Source organism: Paroedura picta, chromosome 11 (genome assembly GCF_049243985.1).
Source record: "Paroedura picta isolate Pp20150507F chromosome 11, Ppicta_v3.0, whole genome shotgun sequence".
Lineage (NCBI taxonomy): Eukaryota > Metazoa > Chordata > Lepidosauria > Squamata > Gekkonidae > Paroedura > Paroedura picta.
In genome coordinates, this window is record NC_135379.1 from 17,531,054 (window position 1) to 17,555,313 (window position 24,260).

A 24,260-nucleotide genomic window follows, 5' to 3' on the forward strand; every position below is an offset into this window, starting at 1 on the left:
ATTACAAAATGTGCTGTTAACTACTGAGACATTTTGGAACGAAATGTTATAGGTAGTAACTTGGCAGTAGCCAGCAGAATCTACAAAAAGTATTAGTTTTCAGATATTTTACAAAGCAGACAACTGAGTAAACAATGAAAACATTGTTAAATAATATAAACAATTCACCATAAAAATAATCCCTTTTGTCCCATCTATTTGAAACTTAGAATGTCTTTAGATAAGAGGAAGGACTATGTTTGGTGCAAATTTAGAGTTCCTGTCTGTAAAAACATCTGCTGCAGACCATCAAGTTCTTTCTCCATTGAAAATAATGATCCCAACATTCTGAAATTTTAAAACAAAATACACTAAAACTTGGGGCATTTCTGCACATTAAAAAAAAATAGTGTTACGCCAGCACAATGGCATAACACTAAAAAATAACATGCTTCCCGCCATTCCTCACATCCTGGCTTTCTCGCATCCCTCTGCCACCTTTTCTCGCTTCTTGGCACTCTGCATGCCTGTCTGTAATGGTGGAAGAGAGCTACGCTATACATGTGCTTCTCCTCCACCTGTCAGTCACACAAGTCAGCCAATAAACTTTCTTTTTTAAAGTGGCCGCAAGGTAAGTAATTTTTTTTTAAGTCAAACTTCTCCATTTAGACGCCTATGCATATAATGAAAGATGTGTAGTACTTCTGTTTACTGCAACCCCTTTTGTATTCATGTAGCCCTACATCAATGGAGACCCAAGTCACTGGAGTAGCCCACACAGTGTTTTTCTACCTGCACCATTTTAGGCTACTAGTGCCCTATCTGTCCTTGGACTGCTTGGCCACGGTGAGCCATGCAACAGTCACCTCCAGGCTTGATTTCTGCAAATTGCTCGATGTGGGTCTACCCTTGTCCCTGACTCAGGAATTGCAGCTGATATGGAATGCAGCTGCTTGGGTCCTCACAGGTACATCATGGAGGGCCCACATCCAGTCGGTGCTGAGACAGCTGCACTGGTTGCCAGTTGCAGCCTTGACCAGGACGAGGGCCAGGGCCTTTTCAGTCTTGCCCCCACACTGAGGCAAAATGAAGCTCCAAATTATAAAATAAACCTGTTAGGATCAATATTGCACTTCCTACTTACATATTTATAATTTGATAAACCAAAACTGCCAAAAACCAAGAGATAAAATTCAGGGCTTTTCTGCACATTGGCCATTGTAGCGTGAAGCCTGCTGTAATGCAAAGTGTGAGAAATAATCGTGACTCACCGGCACTCCCCACTTCTTGAGCTGTCTTGCATGTTTCTGGACGCTTTTCCCGCTTTAGTCTTGTTGCTCTTTGGACTGCTTACCAGTGTCAATCACTTTGCACAGCAAATCACCTCCTGGCATGGCTGATTAACAGATGAACTTCTGGTGATTGCCATTTCTTAAAAAAAAAATTCATTTGAATGCTTCTCTGCATATTAATAGAGGCACAGACATTTACTGCGAGGCGCGTGTCTGCCTATTCGTTGTTCCAGGTGGATCTCCATTTTTAAAAAGTGGATGTAGCACTTCTTCGCCTCCATACCTTTCTTTTGCTGGTGGCCTGCTAGTTGTCTGCTGGGGGAAAAGGCTTTTAGTTTGGTGAATCTATTTTTTGCAATTCTCCAACTAGCACTTTAAATGGCAGATATAGCTAGCAGTTTGCTGGCCAAATGCGGGAGGTTGGCAATGTCATGCGGAGTGGACAAAATATCGGGTCTTCACAAGTTACGGATTTTCACATGCTGAAAAGCCCTCAATTTCATTATGTTTTTCAATGCTCATAAATGTTAATGTACTATATAGGTAGGCTTTTTTTTAAGGGCTGAAAAACTTTCCATATTTCTGAATCATTTCAGAATAGTATCATTAAAAATAATTGAAAGATGTCTAGTTGTCTCATAGTAAAAATCAAAGCCCCTGATAAATCCTAAGACCAACTTCTAGAAAGACAGCAAGTTCCTGTCTTGTCTGTACTCAGTTTTGTTACATGAGTAATCTTATGGTTGTTTCACTAGAACCCAAGAAAGAGGAAATGGGGATATATATTAAGAATTCTGATGTGGAAAAAACCCCAGCAACGTAAGAGTAATTTTAGTTTTGAATGATGTTTGACCCCAGTGTCCGGCAAGTACATAGCCACTATGAGAAGACTGTTCTCTCACACACATACCCTTATGGTATTACCCCACGTCATCCTACTGTCAAGACCTGTTTTTGTACCCCACTGACTCAGACACCATGGTGTATGAGCTACAGGAGAGATCCATGTAAGGCAAGAACCTATGGAACCTATGGAACATCGGCCTAACACATAGGTCTAACTTTTGCCTTTGAGATGCACTCAGCCTCCTCAGTTCATCCAAGACCATGTGTGCATCTCAGTGGGCATCTAATGGGCATCTAATGGAGTGACTGCAGAAAGGGTGTAATGTGCGTGATCCACTTGGCTTTGGATAACCAAACTGTGCCATTTCACCAACTGGCATCTCCAAGTTGACTTCTATGGGAGACCTATGTAGAGGACATTACAGTAATCTAGTCTTGATATCACAATAGCATGGATCCAGGAGGACACATATATTCTAAATAGTCTTCTAACTAGATTCCTTCACTCCAGAATCTTTATCTTTGCTTTTTCTTGCTTCCAGCTGCTGTAGATAATGGAAGCTTGGGTTAGCTTGATATCTTTTTGCCACTAACAAGCATCTTATCTATAACAAAGCAGGACATGTGTAAAGTTGACTTCAGGTAAAGTTGACTTCAGGTAACATTAGAGCAGACATGTTTCAACCCCTGCTGTTCCTCTTTTGGAGGATGGGTCTGGGAGACTTTGTGGGAGGTGAATGGGCAATAGAATGAAGACATTTTGTAATGAAAAACGCTAAATGCTGTTGCTTGTCTGCAAATGGGGCTACAGGTCCTTGGACTCACTAGCTCTTCTGAAGGGCTCTGGCCTGCCTGCAGGACTGCCTCCCCCTCCCTTCACTCAGCACTAAAGAAAGAAGCTTGGAGGTATGGCCTGGAAAACAAAGCTTGATTGAGAGAAACATTCTCTCTCTCTCTGTCTTCATTCAGAACTGGTAGAGGAGGGGAATTTGCAGTATGAACTATGAGAGAGAAGGCAAAGCCACTGTGTCTAATAAAATAAGAAACCAGTACAAACGGGGAGGGGGGGAGTATGTATTTAATACATAAACAAGGCAATAAATGATACATTTAACAGAATTTGAGTATGCATAACATTACAAACACTGGGGAATAATGTCTACTTAAATAATGTCTACCCAATAGGGCTTAATGGCAAGGGGGGGGGGGTTCAGATCTTCTTCCATGCACCGACCTCAACCATAAACCTGGCAGAAAAGCTCCATCTTGCAGGCCCTGCAGAATACCGGAAGCTCCCACAGGGACCGTAACTCTTCCGGGAGCTCATTCCATCAGTAGGGGCCAGGACCGAAAAGGCCCTGGCCCTGGTCGAGGCCTATAACAGTGATGACTTGCCAGTCATGTCTAGCCCTCATTTTTTTGAAGTATGACTATATTGTCACAATACGCAGAGCTACCAAAGGCAGCAGCAGCCACTTGCTGTCTACGTCTTCTTTTGTAGAACATGTAGCCTGCAATGCCAGCAACCACGAGAATGAGAGCAAGAATAACCACCACCACAACTGTTCCATGTGCTGCTGAAGAAGACTCTTGTTTTACTGCAGGGGGAAAAATACAATATGCGCCATCAGATACATAATCATACTAATCCGTTTAATGATGTTTTCAAAGTCATATCTACACTTTACAAATCACAGAAGGAAACTTTGTACCGGAGCACAGTGTGCAAGGAACTTACAAAGCAAGGAAGTGGCTACCTGGGGGAAAGGGCCAACATGGAGGATGGAGCTAGAACTGGGCTTCTATAGCAGCAACTGCAAGGGCCAGGTAGACCTATGTCTAAAACTCGCTCATAGTCCCCTCTGAAGTCTAAGGCTAAGAGACATTGCAATGTCTTCCCCTTATAATAATTTGGGATGAGTTCTTTGTACAAATCTTACCTCTTTCATTGTATGAAGGGTCTTTAGATGGCATAACTGTAAGATTTTATAAAATGAAAACATCATTAATTCTCCATATCACAGCAAATATGAATGGATTTCAGTCACTTTAGTAGAACAAGAAGGCAGAGAAGGAATACGTATAGCAGTCACAGTGCTGGTTAGCAATAAGTTCTGCGAATGAACCACATTAAGTGTACAGGTGACTGTGTGGTGGTAAGCCCTTGCTCTGATGTCACAAGTCAGGAAGTCCAGCTTTTACATCCTGCCCACAATATAAACTGCATGGAGTAAACAAACTAGCTTGGCCCCCAAGAAACTAAATTCGGCTCTTGAACCATCCATCCACTACCCAGCTAACTCCAGCTCTCCTTCCTTCCCCCTGTCACTCTCTACCCAGAAAAATTATTGCATGATGCCAGCTCCCAAGTTGGATTCAGTTGCATAGAGAGGACTTGAAAGGGGTCATCTCACTGTCCACTGTGCCCCTGTCTCTACACTATCCATGTCTCTACACTAGCTGCTCTTTTCCCAACATCTCTCACCCCCATATCCTTTCCTTCTCTCATTTTGATCCATCGCCCAACAACACACCTATTATTTGACCCTCAGCTTCAGGTATATTTACTTTATTCCCCAACTTTCTCCACAATGGGGAACTAAAACAGCTTATATCAGTCTCCTCTCCTCCATTTCATCTTCACAAGATCAGGTCTTTTCAGGTTTGTACAGTCATCTGTCTTTTCTTATCATGGTTCCAACCTCGGGTTTTAAGTATCCACCCTTTCAGCCACAGTGATTATGATATTATATTGATTGTAAATATTTCTTACTTTTGGGTGTTTTACAAATATATCCAGTGAGAGGATGATTGCAGTGTGAGATGAACCACTTCCCATGTTCATTGCTCATTCCAACACACCATCTCCTTAATTCTGGATTGTCATAAATGTAAGGATCTGCATTGCTTTCTATTTGGGGTTCTCCATTATTCCAGTTGACAAAATCTACTGCAGTATTATCTTTCCATATCCATTCCCCTAATCATAAAAGAAGTATAGTTCTAATGACTGAAAAGGCAAAGAGTAGCACATTTATGCACAGAAAAGTATTATGAAGCGACATTGGCTCTTTTTCATATTGAATGGTTTCATGTGGGATAAAAAACTCCTGTAAATCAAAATAAATAAGGCAACAACATATTTATTTATTGGCCATCCCTCCCTAATTTATGTTTGGGGCAACTAACAACAATAAAATCACACATACAAAATACATTGTTCTATAACTATATTGTTAATAATCTATTATTTTATGGAAAACTAGTACTGTAAGCCCGTTGTAGCTGAAAATACAATGGGTGCTAGCATGGTGTGAGGGCGGTGTGAGGGTAGAGTGTAATGCTTTGAAGTCTTGGGTTTGACGGAAGGAAGGAAGGAAGGAAGGAAGGAAGGAAGGAAGGAAGGAAGGAAGGAAGGAAGGAAGGAAGGAAGGAAGGAAGGAAGGAAGGAAGGAAGGAAGGAAGGAAGGAAGGAAGGAATGAGAAAGAAGGGGAAGGAGAAAGGGATGGAAGACAGATATCTCCCCCCCAGCACAGAGGCCAGTCTGCACCTGGGCAACTCTCGAGGAGCACGAACATGCTCCTCGAGAGCCATCCGAGTGCAGGCAGGCAGTCCCTCCCCCCACCCAACCCAGAGTGCAGAGGCCTGCCTGTGCCCAGGCAACTCCAGAGGATTGCATTCTCACTCCTTGAGGGTTGCCCAGACGCAGGCAGGCAGTCCCCCCCCCCCAACTGGAGTGCAAAGGCCTGCCTGCGCCCGGGCAACTCTTAAGGAGTGGGAATGCCCCCCTCAAGGGTTGCCCAGGCACCGGCAGAGTCCTCCCCCCCACCCCAACCCACCCAGAGTTCAGATGCCTGCCTGCGGCTGGGCTGCCCAGGCACAGGCAGGCAGTCCCTCCCCTCCCCACATTACCCCTCTCCACCCAGAGCGCAGAGGCCTGCACCTGGGCAACCCTAGAGGAGCGTGAATAGGTAGGCAGCCCAGGAGCAGGCAAGCAGTCCCACCTCACCCGGAGTACAGAGGGCTGCTTGTGCCAGGGCAACACTCAAGGACACAGGTAGGCAGTCCCTCCCCACCCTATCCCACCCCACTCAGAGTGCAGAGGCCTCCCCCCCCCGCCTTCCTTGTAAGTTTACTATTGCACCATGGCCAGGAGCTGGCTTCATGCATTCTGATTGTACCCTGCCTTGGACAGGCCATGCCCACTCTCTGCCCACCCAGCCCTTAGGCTGTCTTTTCACTTTATTATTTGCAATTATTTTTCCAATGTGAATATTCCATGCCTGAAAGCTCTCTTGATGAGACTTCAGTGACAGATACTTTTGAAAGGTTAACAGAGGGAGTTCTTGTGCAATGGCCTGTATTGTTTCATTCTAAGGTTGAAAGTTTGCTTTCTTGTGCATAGGTTTCATTTACCATGGAACTTGCGTTTAAGTTGTTAGAAGGCTTGATAAATTTTTATATCACACCCACACTATCTTCATAGCCTGAGAGGAGGAAATATGCTTTCATTTTACTTTTTTAAAGATTAAAAATAAACCTGACAAAGAGGAAATGTCAAGGAGTCCCGTGTCCTGTCTGTGGTAGACTCAGAGGCTTTCTTTCTAGTGATCGACTTTAAAAAACAAAATTCCATCATTCTGCAAGCTGGTTTGACCAAGAATGCGAAGCAGCTGGAAGGGACCTTGTCATGACAGGTTCATAACCATGGAAACAGATCCTCTTGCACTGCTCATATAAGGTTAATCTACAAGTAAGTTTTTAAAGAAAAAGAAGTGTTTTTTGTTTTGTTTTTGTTTTTGCCTAACTTCAGTGCTCTAGCCATTTTAGAGAGGAGACAATCTCAGTTCTGGGACCTAGTCTTAAAGGGTCTGGATGAGGTCAATGTGTTGGAGGCCCAGGTCTCTGCCAAAAACTAACAAGCACATCTGTCAAATTTTTGGAACTGATTTTGCTTCTGCAAATAGAGCCACTGAGCAGGATTCAGTTCCTACTGATTTATCAACCTTGTCTAAGTGTCTTCTTGTATTAGTTTCTGAAATCAAATTTCTGATTGCTTCCCTTTCATCTGGTAAGGTACCATGGGAAGATATGATTCATCCAGAACTGTTTAATTTATATCATTGCTGGACTCCAATCTTGGCAAAGTTCAGATCAGAGTCCATCTATGTTTGTTGAGACTCACTAACTAACCACAGTATTGAAAGGTTATTTTCTAGTGAGCAGAAAGGCTATTTTCTAGTTCGGTGGGGAAAAATGTCATGCAAATTAAATTCTTATTTAAAATATATTCCTGGACAACCTGACCAAAACAGTCTTTTGGTGCATTTACTCTCTGTATTTGGATCAATCTTTCAAAGATTGTCTCTTATTTTTTGCCAGTGGGGTTGTCCCCCATCCATAAGTTAAGCCCTCTGTTATCCCTGGACATCTGTCTTTGGGCAAGGGTCAGTAGAAAGTTGACTTTCCAGGAACTTGCAGGACAGGTGAACCCAAACTACTATTCTCTGGAGATATAATGGAAATGTACCTGTATATGCGGTAGAGAATTTTCAGAATACAGAGTTTTCTCTGAACCTTTCCCAGAATACCTGTACAAGGTGAACTGCTTTTGAATCAAGCAAGAAAAATGGAACATCCTTAGCAATTACTGCTATTCCAACTTCACGTCTTTCATGGAGGAGGAAATCAAATATGTGTTCTTTTTTTGTCTGCTACAATTTGTATTGTGACTAGCATTTCTGTGGGAGCAAGGACTGCTTGTGGAGTGTGATTTTACTGCCTCCCCCTCATACAGGTGTGTAAATCCCCCCCCCATTCCTAGGGGGCATTTCAGGCTCCCATGGGAAGAATGGAGTGGTAAAAATGCTCTCTGCAAACATAAGTCCTTGCCACTGTGGAAGCTTTAATCATTATCCAGCCATGTATATATTATTAATAAACAGTGATGATTAAACTCTTACCATCCACATTTTGTATCAATCCAATCCAAAATTTCCCTTGATCAAGTGTTTGCACATGCTTTATCACAAAGTTCATTTCCGCTAAATCTTCTATTGAAGTCAAAGAACCACCTAGAAAACATCAAGTACAAAAAAACACACATTTAAACGTTGCCCTGTTATAGAAAATCAAGACAGTTTCACACAAGCCTGTTCTGTCATCATCGAAATATGGCACTCCTTGACCAAGATTACATATGATGGAAAGTGCCATCAAGTTGCAGCTGATTTATGGCAACCCCATAGAGTCTTCAAGGTAAGAGATGTTAAGAGGTGGTTGGGCACTGCCTTCCTCTGCACAGCAATCCTGGACTTCCTGGGAGTTCTCCCATCCAAATATGAACCACATTTGAACCATCTGAAATCTGATGAGATCAGGCTAGCCTAGGTTATCCAGGTCAGGGTAGGTAGACAGTATTTGGGGAGCACCTGTTGCCTCTAGAACCTAAGTAGGGTGGAAAGGAAGTGCCATTGGCCCTGCCAGTCCTGTCACACTTATTGTATTTTATCTTTTATTTACCATGAACTACTTTGCAGGCCTCTTGCAAGGTGATAAGGCAGCCTATAAGTATTGCAAATAAATCAATTTATAGAATATGCACTGAGGTATGTATTTTTGCCAAATCTTTAGGAATACATTCTTATCACTTTATATTGTAACTAGTAGTAGAGCCCGCTGAAACCAAAATTCAGCGGGCGCTAGGGGCCTGGGGAGCTTTCCCCCCCTTCCCCGGGGCTTGGGGGGCTTTTTCCTGCCCCCCCCCGATCAGGCAAAAAGCTCACCAGGCCCCGGGGAAGGCGCGATCGGGCAGCCTGACGCGTCGTAGGTGGTAGGAGCAACTGTGAGCCGCGCTGTGCGCGGCTCGCAGTTGCATGTGGCTGGGAATCGGGGGGACCAATCGGCAGGCGCTTCGCGCCTGCTGATTGGTTCCTCCGATTGTCTGTCAGAGGAAGGGTCCAATCCGGACCCTTCCTCATCCCGGACACATCCCGCCTCAGAACGTCTTACAGCTTTATTTAGTCCGTGGCACCACCCGCGGCGCCACGGGCGGTGTTAAGATAGCAATGTGCTTAGCTTTTTAAGTATTAACATGCTTCACTCTTGCTTTAGTCATGGAGGCTGGATGAAGAACAGAGGCTGAGAAAAGATTCAAGTGGGTAGCCGTGTTGGCCTGAAGCAGCACAACAAAACAAAATCAGAGTCCAGTGGCACCTTAAAGACCAACAAAGATTTTTTCAGGGCGTGAGCTTTCGAGTGCAAGCACTCTTCCTCTGACAAAGAGTGCTTGCACTCAAAAGCTCACACTTTGAATAAATCTTTGTTGGTTTTAAAGGTACCACTGGACTCTGATTTTGTTATTTTAGAGGCTAAGAAAGCACAGCTGGGATAAGGCAGCTGCTGAGTTTACAGGGAAGGCAAGGCTGATTTAAATCTTTTCCCCTTGCCTTTCTCTGCAAGCAGATTCAAAGCAGTTTAGTAAGATAAACTGCAGAAATCCTGATACAGAGAAAAATCATTTCATGTTTGTATTTTGTACCATCAATGCTTTTAATCCAGACAATGTAATATCCTACATAAACACCATTCACAGATTGTATGCTTTTCACATAACTTGAGCTCTTTGTATTGGGCACATGGGTTGGCTTCTCCTGCAAATCCCCCGTGTATACACTTTGGAAGTAGGAAAAGTGAGGTGAAAGGTACTTCTTTTTTGCTATTCCTATAATTTGCCAGATGAAAAAATCTTCAATGTAAAAATCTGATGGGTTAAACAGGATTCATTTTTCATTGGGGAAAAGAGTTTTCTCACCTGATAATAAGAAAGTGCAAGCCGTCAACACACTCATAAAAGCTCACATAGTTATATTCTAGTGCAAAAAGATACCCACCCAACTGAGAACATTTCATGGATGCTGTAGGCCAGGATTTCCCATCATTTCTGATCATATAGCAATGGGCACGAAAAGGAATCCAAGTTGTATAGCCATTTTGTTGGTATTCAGGGCATTTCCCAGGGACCTGAGGATCATCAGTTGGAGCTGTATCTGTCATGGGGGGGAAATTAGTATCTTTACAAAACATCTCTTAAGAACACACATGTTGCTAATTAATCACAATCAGGGTGATTTTTTGTGCTCAGCATCACAAATTCATAACTTACAATGTGTAAATCTGAGTATCATTTTCATCATGTTTAAATATTGGAATGAACTTACATTGTTTTTCCCTTCCCAGAAGGCTATGTTATAAGTATATAATTGTATGTCATTGTTGAGAACCTTAAGATGAAGTTGAAGAGTTGGTTTTTATACTCCACTTTTCATTACCCAAAGGAGTCTCAAAGCGGTGTATAATCACCTTCCCTTCCTCTTCTCACAACAGGCACCCTGTGAGGTAGGTGAGGCTGAGAGAGTTCTGACAGAACGGCTCTGCAAGAACAGCTCTAACAGGATTGTGACTAGCCCAAGGTCACCCAGCTGGCTGCATGTGGAGGAATGGGGAATAAAACTTGGCTCTCCAGATTAGAAACCATCGCTCTTAACCACTACACCAATACAGAAATTACAGAGGAAAAATGACCCAACCCCTGTTTTTCACTGGGACCCTTTGATTCAGGGGTGCTGTTTTCCATGTAGGGACACATTATCATTTAGAAGTCCCTATCATTGAGTACACTCCTATTCTGGATTTTTTATTTGTAAAGTGCCATCAAGTTGTGGCTGACTTGGGACACCACTAGGGCTTTCAAGCTATTTGAGAGGTGAGAGTGGTTTGGCATTCCCGTCCTTTGCAGAGTCTTCCTTGGTGATCTCTCTTCCAAGTAGGGACCCTGCTTAACTTTTGAGATTTGATGAGGTTTATAGCATGCTGTCTTCCCTCACCTATGGTGGATACAGTCCAATGAATTCCATTTGATTCGCACACTGCATACTGAACAAATCATTACTTACTAAGAGAGTGGGGGGGTGGGGGTGGAATGGTGTCCTGAACCAACCTGCAAATATGTCTTCATAACCAAATCTCACTGATTTAAATGAGCATCAATTTTATGTTTAATTTTTGCTGCAGATATTAACAGAATCTAAAAGTGCTTGCACTGGGCTGGGCTGAGTCCCCTGTTCAGCAGGACCAGCATTTTCGCCAACCCTTCTCAACTGTTGAGAAACTCCTGAAACATTCTTCAGGCTTCAAGAAACCCCAGAAGTGGCATGATCATGCAGAATATGGTTGGGACGCATTGCTGAGTACACACCCACCCGGGAGCCCGCCCCTTCCCACCCCCTCCATTTTGGGAGGGGGGGAAGTTCAGTGACCACATGTGGTCATATCACCCAATAAATGTTTAATAAATTTAAAATATATTTTAAAATTAATTAACTCCCATCCATTCGGGAAACTGTCGCAGGGCCATCAAGAAACCCAAGGGTTTCATGAAACCTGCGTGAGCAAGACTGATTTAGACAGACCCTCCAGGTTGCAGCAGTGATAATTTGGTGGGGAGGGGAATTCAAGCCGTTGTTTATTATATAACTTAAATAAAGTCTTTTAATCTCTTGTTCGTTGTGAAAAAGAAAGAAATGCCGATTCCAATTTATCTTCTTATTACTCTATCTGGTAAAACTAATGTACAGACCTAATAGAAATTAAACTGCTATGTCCCATGTTATACATTTCCATTCTTTTACTTACCATTATTCTGCTCACATACAGCTAAATACTTTTTATTGCATGTTCCTGTTTTCCATTGCCCATCAAGGTCTAAATACACACAGGCTAGATTCTCTTTTGGCTCTCCAGGAGCCCAATTAGTATATGTCAGTTTCCAGTCGGACACCCATTTATAAATCCCATTTGTCTAAAAGGGAAATCAGAGAAAAATAATATAGTGTCTTTCAGTCTAAAGAGAAACAATGGACATGTGCTCAAAACAAACCATTTTTACACCTTCAAAGAGAGAGTTTGTGTTACAGCAAAAAGTATAAAGATTCCTGTGGCATACCTTAAATTCCATGTTTATTAAGTTATACATTTTAATTTAATTAGATGCATCTTCAATATGCACAAAGAGGCATAGTCATCTATCATATTATTATCCCACTCCATCTCTCTATCATACAAGTAATTCCAATCTAAGCCATAAAATGGAATTAAGGAAAGGTAGGTCCAAAGGTCCAAAATCCCCCCCCCCCAAAAAACACCCTGATAATAAAATTAAAATGATTATTACTAGGTTGGGGGAGTAAAACTCCCCAAAATAATAGAAATAATAGAGCTTTAAGAAAGTAATGCTAGTCTTGGCCTGCTGACTGCTCGTTAAGGACTGCTATGGAGCTGACTAGCTGACTGCTAAGGAGCTCTGTTCTGACCCTGCTAACAACTGCCCCCCCCACTTGATCTGGCTGTGAGCTGTCGCCCAAAGCCACCTTAAGCTGCCTGGCTGGGGGCCAGGGGCGGGGGCCCTTTCAAGGCCCGTTCTTAGGAACGGGCTTTGAAGCTAGTAACTAAATAAAAGTCTGCATGTACTTTTCAGAGATATTTTGAGCTGTACATCACTGAGTGAACATTACTATTGCTGATTTAATTGCTTAGCTCTTCTTGGCAGCTTCTGGGGTGGAGCACAACAAATACACCAGTCTTTACAACTGTATTCAACTGAAGGGGGGCAGAAAGGTGGCATTGCCAAAGATCTAGTAAGCCAATCATCCAAAGATCCATTAAGCCACCATTAAGCCTGTTTCCCACGATGGACCAGAAGATATAGGGAGCAGGGAAGGGAGAGAGGGAGGGAGGAAAGGAAGGGTCTCATAAGCAGCATGCATAGCACCTTGGGCCCTGCTTCCAGAACTGGAAAGGACTCATGAGCTAATTTTTTGGATGTGTCCTACATAAGGTGCCAACTTTGGGTCAGAAAATTGTTATAAAGTGACAAGAAGAATGGGTGTGAATTGAGAATGTAAGATGTGGAGGTTGAAGAAACATTGAAATGAAACTACTTAGTCCAAAGCCTCCCAACTTTTTTTATATTGCCTCCATCATGGCAGCCATTTTGTGACTGGACCTGCTCCTCATGGCCATACTGGTACTGATTATTCTTTCTTAAAACTTCAAAAGTGTCACAGGTTCATAAAATGGGAAGCATGGGATGTTCTGTTATATTTCTACTGAATTTCCCCTAAATCAGTAAATTAGGCACTAATTTTATGAAAAGCTGATTGAAAAAGGGTGATCAACACTGTCTCCACCCCGTGGCCAGGATGGAAGCCATACCGGTATGAGTTGAGGGCCAAAGTTTCCTCCAAGAATGCCTGGAGCTGGTCCGCAGCGGCCCTTTCAACCATCTTCCCCAGGAACGCCAAATGCTAAACTGGACGGTAGTTGGCAGGATCCCACAAGTCCAGTGATAGTTTCTTAAGGAGAGGATGAACCACTGCGTTCTTGTGCAGCGTAGGGAACTCTCCAGTAGAAAAGGAGAGATTAACAATATCCCTGAGATGACCTCCTATCTGTTGGCCACCTCCCTTGAGGATCCAAGACAGGCAGGGATCAAGGGGGCAAGTGATAGCCCTCACTGAGCACAGCAACTTGCCCACTTCAACTAAAGAGAGCCAACTGAAGCCATCAAACATCACCTCCAAAGATGGCCAACAGGCTTCCAGTTCCCTTTGTGTATCAAATCCACAAAAAAGCTCACAAACCATTCTTAAAATGTCAAAAGTGTCACAGGTTCATAAAATGGAAAGTTTTGGATGTTCTATTAAGTTTCCACTAAATTTCCTCTAAATCAGTAAATTAGGTACTAATTTTAAACAAAGCTGATTGAAAAAAAATATTACTACATAGCATTTTCTTAGCTAACAGGTTGCCTACATTGTTAAATTGTAGCCTTAAAAGACGTACCATCTGGCTGAGTAAATAGCATTACATTCATGTTTGCCTTGTTCTTACCACATTACTGTTCAGACCAATCCATACAGGTTCCTCATATTTCATCACCAGAAGCCACAGGAATGATTGGCTATAGGGATTCAGAATGCTGGCAAGATCTGAGTGTTTAGAACGACACTCTTTTCTGGCTTCTTCCCATGTTGCATTTTTAGTGAAGGAATAGGTGCTGTTTCCATAAGATATATGGCCAGATGTTGGAGTTGTTGTTCCTGAGTAATGCTCAGGGTCTATGCCAAAGTCATAAAGAGAAAGGGTTAACACTGATTTCAAACTGTACACCTGAACCAGCTGACTGCATCAAGGGGACTCTCCCTAGATATCACAGACAGAAGGTTAGAGCATGACACAACAAAGTAAAATACATTCATACAAGGACTTCCAATGGAAACTGTAGTTAGTGTACATAAGATTTCCCTTCCACCTTTGCTTTTCCCTTCTTTCTCACTCAGATTTTCAGTTAAACTAAGGCGGATGGAATCCGTCTATATATGGACAGGCCACAAGCTGGGCACCACGTATCAGTGCACCATGTGGCTACCTAAAGTTGGCAGTCCCATTATAGGCTGTGCTTTTCCAGCACAAATTAAATGTCCAAAACCAAAGTAAAGATTGACAGGATGGGGAGTTGACAAAGGATTACCAGATTGCAGTACTGATTTGGGGTTATCAGGCACTTTGAAGTCTGGAGGCTGTGGCAGACTGGTTGAAGCAGAGTCACCTGAAGCTGAACTCTTCAAAGCCAGAGATCCTGTGGCTGGGTAGGAAGGGACCAGCTGAGCAAGTGTGCTTACCCAGCCTGGATGGCATGCAATTTACTGCTGCACAGACTGCCAGGAGTCTGGGGGCGATACTTGATGCCTCCCTTTCTATGGAGCCACAAGTCATCAAAATAGCTCTGCAGGCATTTTTCCATCTATGCCAGGCTAGGCTACTAGTGCCCTACCTGGCTCCAGATCAACTAGTCACAGTCATCCATGTATCACCTCCAGACTGGGCTTCTATAACTCCCTCTACACAGGGCCTTCTCTTGTCCCTACTCCAGAAACCACAGCTGGTCCAAATTGCAGCTGCCAGTCTTCAAGAGAACACCATGAAGGGCTGATATATGCCTTGCGGCTCCCAGGGGAGCCGCAAGGGAGTGGCTCCCATGCTGGTTTAGACCTTCAAGGCCATTTGTGGTCTGGGCCCAGGGTACCTGAGGGACTGCTTCTCTGAATATGTTCCCCAAAGAGCATTATGCTCAGCTAGTTCCAACAGGCTGGTGGACCCTGGCCAATGAGAAGTGCACCTAGCCTTGACCAGGGCTAGAGCCTTTTTGATCCTAGCCCCTAGCTGGTGGAATGAGCTCCCAGAGGAGACACAGGGCCTGTCAGGACATATCCAGTTCTTCAGGGCCTGCAAGATTGAGCTCTCCACCAGGCATTTGGTTGAGGCTGGGCCACCAGTAACATCTAAGAACACCCCCATCCAACACTCTCTCCTGTAACATCTATATTCTGACAATCAACCACAGTAGAGCAACAAGGAAGAGACTTGGCAGTAAAGGATGCAGATGTTGTTTAGATATTTTAATTGTTTGAATTTTAATTGTTTTATTCTCTATGGGCAGGTTTTGGGGTATAGGGACTTCAGGGGAATATAATGCTACAGAATCCATCCTTCAAAGCAGCCATTTTCTCCAGGGGAATTGATCTCTGTCATCGGGAGATGAGCTGTGGAACTGGGGAATGGCGTCCCTAAGACCTTTTATGCACTGGAGGTTTCATGCCAGGCTGCAGGCTGGAGTTTTAGTTGTGGCAGGTTGCCCCACCTCTTCCTGAACTCACATGGGGAAGCATTTGGCCTGGTGCACCTCATCTGCCCTCAATTTGTGCTCCTGCATGGGAGCTGGGGGAGTAAAGTTCCCAGTGCATAAACTGTCTAAGCGCCCCAACAGGAGGAAAATTACTTCAATGGCTTAAACCCAGACTAAAATCTTACATTGCAGGAAACAGGCTTTGAGGCCAACAAAATATCTTAAAACTTACCAGTGTTTTTTTGACAGATATATCCATACTTTTGTGAACACGTGTTATCCTTCCAGTTTCCTGCCCACTTCTCAGGCGTCTTTATCATAGTGACACAGTCATAATTGTGACGGAAACGGCCCTTCAAAGAAATAGATGGAAACTCACATTTTCATAACTAAAACAAACACTCATTTAACCTGTAACCCACCTGTGTAGTCACATCTTGGCATCTAGTCATTGTTATTGTCTCAAACAAATATGCTAAGTATTATTTCTAAGCAAAGACGCTTTTGCCTACTTACATTGAACATTTTCCTCAAATGTGGGGAGAGACTGTATATTTGGCTATTGTTGCCAACAGGCCTTGAGAAAAAAAATCTCCTGTTTCTTTATTATATGACTAATGTGTGGAATCTGAAGCTTTTCGTGTTATGGAGATGAACATCACCTGGCAAACATCATCCTACTAAGCTTCTGTTAAGAGAAATAAGTTTTTTTCCAGGCTTGACTTTGTGGTGCGGCATCTGCTTGGCGTAGAGAAGGACCCCCATTCAGTCCCCAGCAACCCCATTTAAAAGGATTGGGGGCAGATGCTTTAAACTCTTGAGATCTGCCAGTCAGAGAAGACAATATAGATCTGAGGGTAGAGCTTGAGGGGGGACCTCAGCAGGGCATTCTCTCCAAGGGTAGTCCAGATCTTGGTAGTCCAGAGATGAACTGTAATTCCAGGAGGTCTTATCTGGTGGTTTGGAATGACAGACTTCACTTCTGTACCCAATTAGAGAATTTTGACTAAATTTAAAAGGGTTTTGCTTATTCAAATCATTTAGCAGCAGGGCAACCCAGGATTTATCCATTAAAAGCTGATTAACAACCTTCAAATGTATAACAAGTAAGATGTGATACCAAGTAAAGTTCTGATTAACACCTTTTTCTGTACTATTTATTTTCTTTAACACCGTGTCTACATATGCCATAGAATGAGAGAGAGAGATTTTCAGGTTCAACATATATTACTATGTGATATTTGGGGTCGAGGCAGCTCACTTATAGAGTGCCTTTCCCAAATGTGTTGGCTTAGCACTGAGCTTGAAATGCTTTTGGTTCCACCTGGTACTTGTTGCCCTAAGCATTTTGTTGCGTTAATTTGGTTGTATTGGATTGTTCCCTCTTTCTTGCTAATTCTATAAGATCTGCTTTTATATGCCATTATGTTATTAGTTTTAATCATTATCAAATTAAATTTATTTAATACAGCACTGCAGCCAGATAAAACAGAAAGAAAAGATTAATAATTATCTATCCATTAAGATAGTTTCAGAAGTGAGCCATGTTGATCTGCAGTAGAACAACCAGATTCTGAAGTCCAGTTAGGGTGGAAGCTTTTGATAGTCAAAATTCTTTTTATCAAATACAAGTCAGAAAGGTGTCTTTATGTCCCAGTCAGAAGGTGGGTGGAGTGTTGCAGAAAAGGAACTCAGGATGCACTGGTACAGCATGCCTTGTAATCAGCTTGATCAGAGCTAAGGGGAAATTCCTGGGGGGTTTAGAACAATGATCCCATGAATCCTATTCAGCCCTGGAGCAGAGCATGTCTGAATCTTTACTGAACTCACAGACTTCATAGCAGGTTACTCTGGGAGAGACAAAAGGGCAATCCTAACCAGGCCTACTCAGAATCCTGCTCTGGTCTATTTAGTCAGTGAAAGCCTTTTTAGGATTGCACTGTAACTGGCCCAAGGTCACCCACTGGCTTCAGGACCAAATCTGAATTGCCCTACTCCTTGTCTGATACCATTAAACAGCACTGGCTTTTGATTTTCGTTGTTGAGAAGATTTTTTTTGCAATACTTTTTCTGCTAATGGTTGTATATATATATATATATGATGAAAAAAAAATGATAGTCCCTCTCCGCAGACATTTTAATCAGCCGTGCGGAGTGCCTGGAAGCATCAGAAAGTGGGAGAAGAAAGCGAGAGAGAGGGAAGATGAGAAATGGTAGTGGTGGGGGCATAGTTTTTTATAGCGTTAAGCAACTGCGGTTGCTTAATGCTATGTTTTTAGAGGTGCAGAATGGCCCTCAGCATTATCCTCTACTTATTCCACTGGCAAAATTCAAACAGAAGAAAAGAGAGAGCAGAATAAAACTTAGATCCAAGAAGCTCATTTAATTGCTACATTTAATGTGCAAAACCTAATCTTGTTCACTATTGGCTTATTTGTCCTCTTCTGAAATTTAGTCAGAAGTTAGGGACTATTCACAATTGGGTTGCCTGTCCCGGATACTTTTCCATACTTGTAATTTTCTTACAAAACGTGGAGGAAATGGTGACATGAATTGAATTGCTTTGAAAATAACAAATGAATTTGCAAGCAGGACTTACAGAACGTTTGGGGGCATTGTTGGCCCAGTTTGTATAAGCAACAGTACTTCCATCTGTCCATAGAAAATTTCCCTCTTCTATGATATCATGCAGCCCGATCCAAGAATCGAATGGCACATTTTTTAAGTGCATGGTAAGGAAAGCTGAGCGAAAACAAAGATAAATGAATAGACACACACAAGTGAATCAGGAAGTTGCACCAATAAAGGGAGAAGGTCAGTACTTCTGTGTTTCTACCAATCATTGTAAGTGTGCAGTTACTACTGCTACATACTACTAACTATGTAGTTTCTACACCACCTAATCCATCATGTTTAAGTGCTTATGATTTCTTTCAAATTTGTTTTAGATTTCTGCTGTTTTTCAGGTTTCCATAGTCCAAACCCTTCATTGTTCACTGCATGACCCATCTTGTTGGTTGTATTTGTCTTAGAGTCACGAACAAAGGTAGGCTGTAAATTATGTAAATAAATAATAATACATTTTTTTTATTTATATCCCGACCTTCCAATGCTCAGGATGGGTAACATCATTATCATTAAATCATATTTTAAAAGTTTAACCTTTAAAACATTCCAAGTATTGCAATTCATGCCCCTGACTTAATCTGAGATGGGGGAGGTTTGGCAGGAGTTGATCTTCTGTCTCTTTCCCTCCTATCCTAGTGGTGAGGCCAGCTTCAAAGTTGGATGTTATTTTTGGTCTCAACCATAAACCCAGTGCAATAACTCCATATTACAGGCCCTATGGAACTGATTTGGGTACCACAAGGCTCTGATCCCACCTGGGAGCTCATTCCACGAGGCTCGGCACTCTTGGGGGATTATAAAGGAAAAGGCAGTCACACAGCTATGCTGGTCCAAGACCATTTAGATCTTAAAGGTTAGAATCAGCACTTTGAACCTGATTCAGTCTCCAAATTGGATAATGTAGAAGGCAGTGGTTCTACATGGCCTTAAGAATAGGGTTGTCAAGTCACCTCTGGCCTCCAGCGGAGGATGGAAAGTAGGGTTGTCAGATCCAGGTAGGTAAATACCTGGAGATTTGGTGGTAGAGCCTTAGCTCTTAGTCCATGGTTCACAGACTGTGGCCTGCTGCTGGATTCCAGCTGAGGCCAGGATGCTTTGAGTACCCTTTTCCCTTCTTTATTGCTTCATATTGTATTCTGTTTGTTTTAACTTTGTTTGTTTGTTTATTTACTGCCCTCCCCGAAGGCTCAGGGTGGTTTACATGGAACAAGAAAAACAATACAGGTAACATCATTTCTAGAACAAGGTGAATATCAACAACAATAACATTAACATAATAACAACAACAACATTAAGGAATGGTGGAACTACAAGGAGCCTCAGCTCAACTCTTACTGAGACCCAGTATGTTGTATAGATTTGTAGCAGTCGTAGGGGGGGTGCTATGGGGCCAATTGGAAGCAATGGTTTAGGTCAACTTCAACCAAATGCCTGGCAAAGAAGCTCCCTTTTGCAGCCCTGCAGAATTGTTCAGGTTCCGTCAGGGCCCTGACCCCCAGGTGGGGGCCAGAATGGAGAAAGCTCTGGCTCTGGTTGAGGTCAAGTGAGCTTCCTTGAAGGTAGTGACCACCAGGAGGTTGGTGGTGGTACAGCGCAAGTCTCTTTGAGGGGTATAGGGTGTAGGGTCATCAGCTATTTAAATCACATTAGGGATTTTTGTAATTCACATTTGGTCCTCACTGGGGGAAAATTTGGATTAAGTATTCTAAATATATAAATAAATATTATCAAAGTGATTGCACCTTGAACAGCTTTGTTAGGTATAGTTGCCAGGTTTCCACCCAGGTTTTTGCAAACGGTACGTGCAGCACTCCAGCTTTTTCTGTCTTCATCATTCAAGCCAAATATTTGGAAGCACTGGGTAGGGGGAATGCAATCAATCATGAAATGACTGAGGAATATACACAAAGACAGGTAATGAGACTATGGTTGAATTCAGACATAAAGCAAAAACCTGTTTGAATGCGGTTTCTTTGTGAAACAAACAAATCTTATTTGCATCAATGAATACTGGTTATTCTGCCTTCAGTCTCCCACACACACACTCACATACTTTGCAACCCTGGTCTGCACTGTAGCACTGGAGAACAAGCCAGGGCTTAGCCAGAATGTCAGCATTCATGTAGTCATGCTCCTAAAACTGAATTTGGTGCACCAGTGTCAATATAGATTTTTGATGATTAGTCATGAACCCCAGATTGTTCAACAAGGTAACATAATTGGAAACAAAGGTCTGGACATCTGTCCAGAGTGACCCACTACCCAGGTAAGGATATATGAATTGTCCCTGGCATCATAGGTATGCAACAACAGAGTTGGCACATTTAGTGAAAACCCTGGGAGTCGAAGCAAGGCCAAAAGGAAGCACCTGATATTCATTGTGGGCACCATCAAAACTGTAATAACTTAGTGCAGCCTGATGAACTGTAAATAGGTATCCTTTAGGTCTAGTTTGGCAAACTACAGGTCCCCTTGCAGTAAGAGCAGCATATTGGCTAACATTCTAAACTTCTTGACCATGAGAAATTTGTTAAGAGGATGATTCATCTTTTTTATTGACTGAAAAGTATTTGGAATAAAAACCAAAGGAATGTTATAGCCTGGGAAATGATGGAATAAATAGAACCCAAGAACTTCAGGTAGCCAACTCATAAACATGGGAAAAACCTTGTAACCTATCACCCATTATTAGAATGGAGTCTAGTTATTGTGACCAAAACAACTGTGTTTGGTGGTCTCTCCCCATAGGGACTGAGCAGTACTTCCCTCTCCCTTGCCTGCGATTAGGGGGTTGGAATTGTTTGGGCATGGGTGTAAAGGGCCGTGGTCTTTGGTCAAAAGACCTGTAAGGCCAAGGCCTTGGAGATGCAAGAAGCACCTGTTCTATTCCCTTTGCTAAGATTGAGTGAAGGCAGACCCTGCAGTACTAAGGGATTTTGCCTGTAGTTTATAGCTGCACATCCATTTGAGGATGTCATCAATTTGAGCACTAAAAAGGTCCATCCTTTCAAAAGGGAGGCCCTATAATTTAGCTCTGGTGTCCAGTGGTAGAAGTTGGAAGATCTAAGCCAAGAAAAATGCCTCATGACTATGTCTGTTGCCATAGAGTAGCTATGGTAGTCGGTGTTATGCTGGGCAGCAATGACTTGTTTCCCCAGCTTGTTTCCCTCAGCCGCTAGGATCTCCACAGGTGGTTACTGATCCACTGGCAAATTTGGAATAAAAGGTTTCAATTTGTCCCTGAACCCCAAGGCAGGAGAAGAACAGGTCTTGTGACCAAAAGTACCAACCCCCGCCCGTTGACCTTCCTGATCAGAGGGTACAGAATGCTGTTTGGTTCTTCCTCAGTTTTGGATGCTTGAAAAGGTATTGGCAACCCTCCTTCCTCATCTTGTAAAGAGTATCAAGTATACGGGATGATACAGAGATAGCAGCTGGACTTTCCCAGTTTCTCTCCACAACCTTGTGTATGCCCCTAATAAATGGCGAAGCAACTGGTCTCAAGTCAGGGAATAGAGGACCTCCACCAGAGGTTTCTCTGATTTGTAGAAAGACATTTTATACTCCCGGTTAAATGCATTGGCCATGCAGATAACATGCTCAGAGTATAGTTTCCCGTGGCCAGTGGGAGAATGAGCCATCGGTTCTCCCACGGTATTGGATGGAGATGATAGAGGGAATGGCTCATCATCAGTGGCATAACTGCCTTGGAGGTCAGCAGTCATGCTTGAGTTAGGAAGAACACTGCCGTGAGATTGTCAAGAGTAGCATTGAGAAGAATACCTTATCGACTCTGCATAATCTTGTCTTGAGGGAGGCTCCGTCCCCCACTTCTTCCATTCAGTTGGAAACATCATTGGAATCCAGCCTTCTCTCAACACCAATGAAGCACCCAATGAACAACAATGACATGTTGATGGCAATAATGGCAGCAGCAAAATATCATCGACGGACTCCCTCATTGCCAAACAGGCATACTGGGCTGTCACTAGTGAGTGTTCTTGGGCAAGCTCCATCAACAGGCCATGGTGAAGGGGTTCTGTGCTGACATGACGGCAGGTGATTGGCTGGCCACTGAACAGACAGGCAAGCCGGTTGGAGGAGGAAGCACTCAGGGACGGGAAAGCTGCCCTGAGTGGGTGTTAAATGCTGAGCAGCACTTAAGCCATGAGACCAGCTCCTCCTCCTAGGCCTTACCAGAAATATTAAGTGGAACAGATGCTAAACTACTTTGCAGAAATTATAGTTCTTTTGGGAAAGGACAATATTGATAGCTTGTACTGTTATTGTGATTTGCAGTATAATGCAGTGATATGTTTGAGATTACCTTGTTCTGAAAAAGAAGCCAGCCTGCAGCACAGCCTCCTTGAGGTGCAGGGGATGTGGGAGCAATGGTTGAACGGACAGAACTGTTGTGCCTTTCACAGATGAATCTCTTCACTGCACTACAGGATATATCGTTCCATAAGCCTGAAGAGAGAAGATACACTATTAACTGGTAAGGTCATATCACTTTCAATATACCAAGCAGTTTACAAAAGAAAGTATACGAAGAAAGATTTAAGACAATTGTCATGGTAGTTAGCTTTATTATTTTTGCCACATCTTTGGACCTCTTTTCTTCTTGGGTCCAATTGGAACTCTTCCTTGGAATTTTCCATAGATAGGGAGGCATCCAGAATCACTCCCAGACTCCTGACCAAGTTCAAAGGTATCAAAAAGACCCTGTCAAGAGTCACAAGTTGCATTTCATTACCCCAGCATGCCTGCCCAGCCAAAGGTACTCTGTTTTAGCTGGTTTCAACCAACTCAATTTATTAATCAGTTTACAAGCCTAATTGCATTCCACTATTATAAATTTTGTCTTGAGTATCTGCCTTGAATGGAAATAATTTTAGAATGATAGCCATGTCAGTCTGCTATGGCAAAAATAAATAGGAGTCTTATAGCACCTGAAGCACAAACAAAATCATATTCCAGCATATATACTGGAATTCTCTTCCTCAGATGTTTGAGTGCATTCTCACTCAGAGCACTGGAAGAAGGGAGCTGTAGTCCGCATAAGCACATACTTGAATTAAATCTTTTGAGTCTTGAAAGTGCCACAGAGAGACTCCAATTTACTTTTGATGCTTTGAAAGATCTCAGGATACTGCATGATGAGGATGGAAGAAGAGATGTAAGGCTCCAAAGTAGCAATCTCTTTTTTTTCTTTTATGCAAATCTGCCTGTCTTTCTGGACAGGGAAGGAAGCATGACCCACCCACTTATTAAAGTGGCACTAATTTAGAGACTAATGGTTTTATCCATGTGGTCAATATGGGGGCAACAGAGGTCCTAATTAGCTAGTAACCATGGCTATCGATTCGGTATGTTATTGTGCATAACTACATCTGTAGTCAAACAGTTTGAACTTCTCACCTGATTCTTGCCCTCCTAACACATTTTAAAAAGTTAAAACAAAACAATCTATTATTTTTCACTTGCCTGTTCTCTCATACTGCATCACACAGCCTTCATCTTCATTTGCATTATTTGGCTCACCGGGGGCCCAAGCTGCATAGGTCACTAAAGTTCCATCCAGCCATCTAAAGAAAATTATATGAATTTTGAATTTTGATGTGGAATAATGCAGTTGGCCCTTTTACACAATGAATACATTTACATAGAATTTGATGGTATTGTATGGGTTTTTATTTTGCAACTCATTTATATTTTTAATAGCTGTTGGGGATAGAGAGTTGGGTTGAAGCTATGTTACAGGGTCTCA

General features: G+C 42.7%; 1 protein-coding gene across 1 annotated transcript in view; it reads right to left on the reverse strand.

The window, feature by feature from the left end:
* Nucleotides 1-3,177: 3,177 nt before the first annotated feature.
* LOC143820539 (macrophage mannose receptor 1-like) overlaps nucleotides 3,178-24,260 on the reverse strand; it is a 47,002-nt gene continuing 25,919 nt past the window's right edge. The window contains exons 19-30 of the mRNA XM_077303499.1: nucleotides 23,978-24,078; nucleotides 22,818-22,960; nucleotides 20,233-20,347; nucleotides 18,462-18,604; nucleotides 16,095-16,215; nucleotides 14,068-14,294; nucleotides 11,812-11,977; nucleotides 10,011-10,166; nucleotides 8,082-8,192; nucleotides 4,891-5,097; nucleotides 4,058-4,093; nucleotides 3,178-3,715 (exon numbers count right to left, since the gene is read on the reverse strand). Coding sequence (XP_077159614.1) covers nucleotides 3,522-3,715; nucleotides 4,058-4,093; nucleotides 4,891-5,097; nucleotides 8,082-8,192; nucleotides 10,011-10,166; nucleotides 11,812-11,977; nucleotides 14,068-14,294; nucleotides 16,095-16,215; nucleotides 18,462-18,604; nucleotides 20,233-20,347; nucleotides 22,818-22,960; nucleotides 23,978-24,078 — 1,720 coding nt within the window. The 3' untranslated portion in view covers nucleotides 3,178-3,521. The remainder of the gene's footprint in view (nucleotides 3,716-4,057; nucleotides 4,094-4,890; nucleotides 5,098-8,081; nucleotides 8,193-10,010; nucleotides 10,167-11,811; nucleotides 11,978-14,067; nucleotides 14,295-16,094; nucleotides 16,216-18,461; nucleotides 18,605-20,232; nucleotides 20,348-22,817; nucleotides 22,961-23,977; nucleotides 24,079-24,260) is intronic.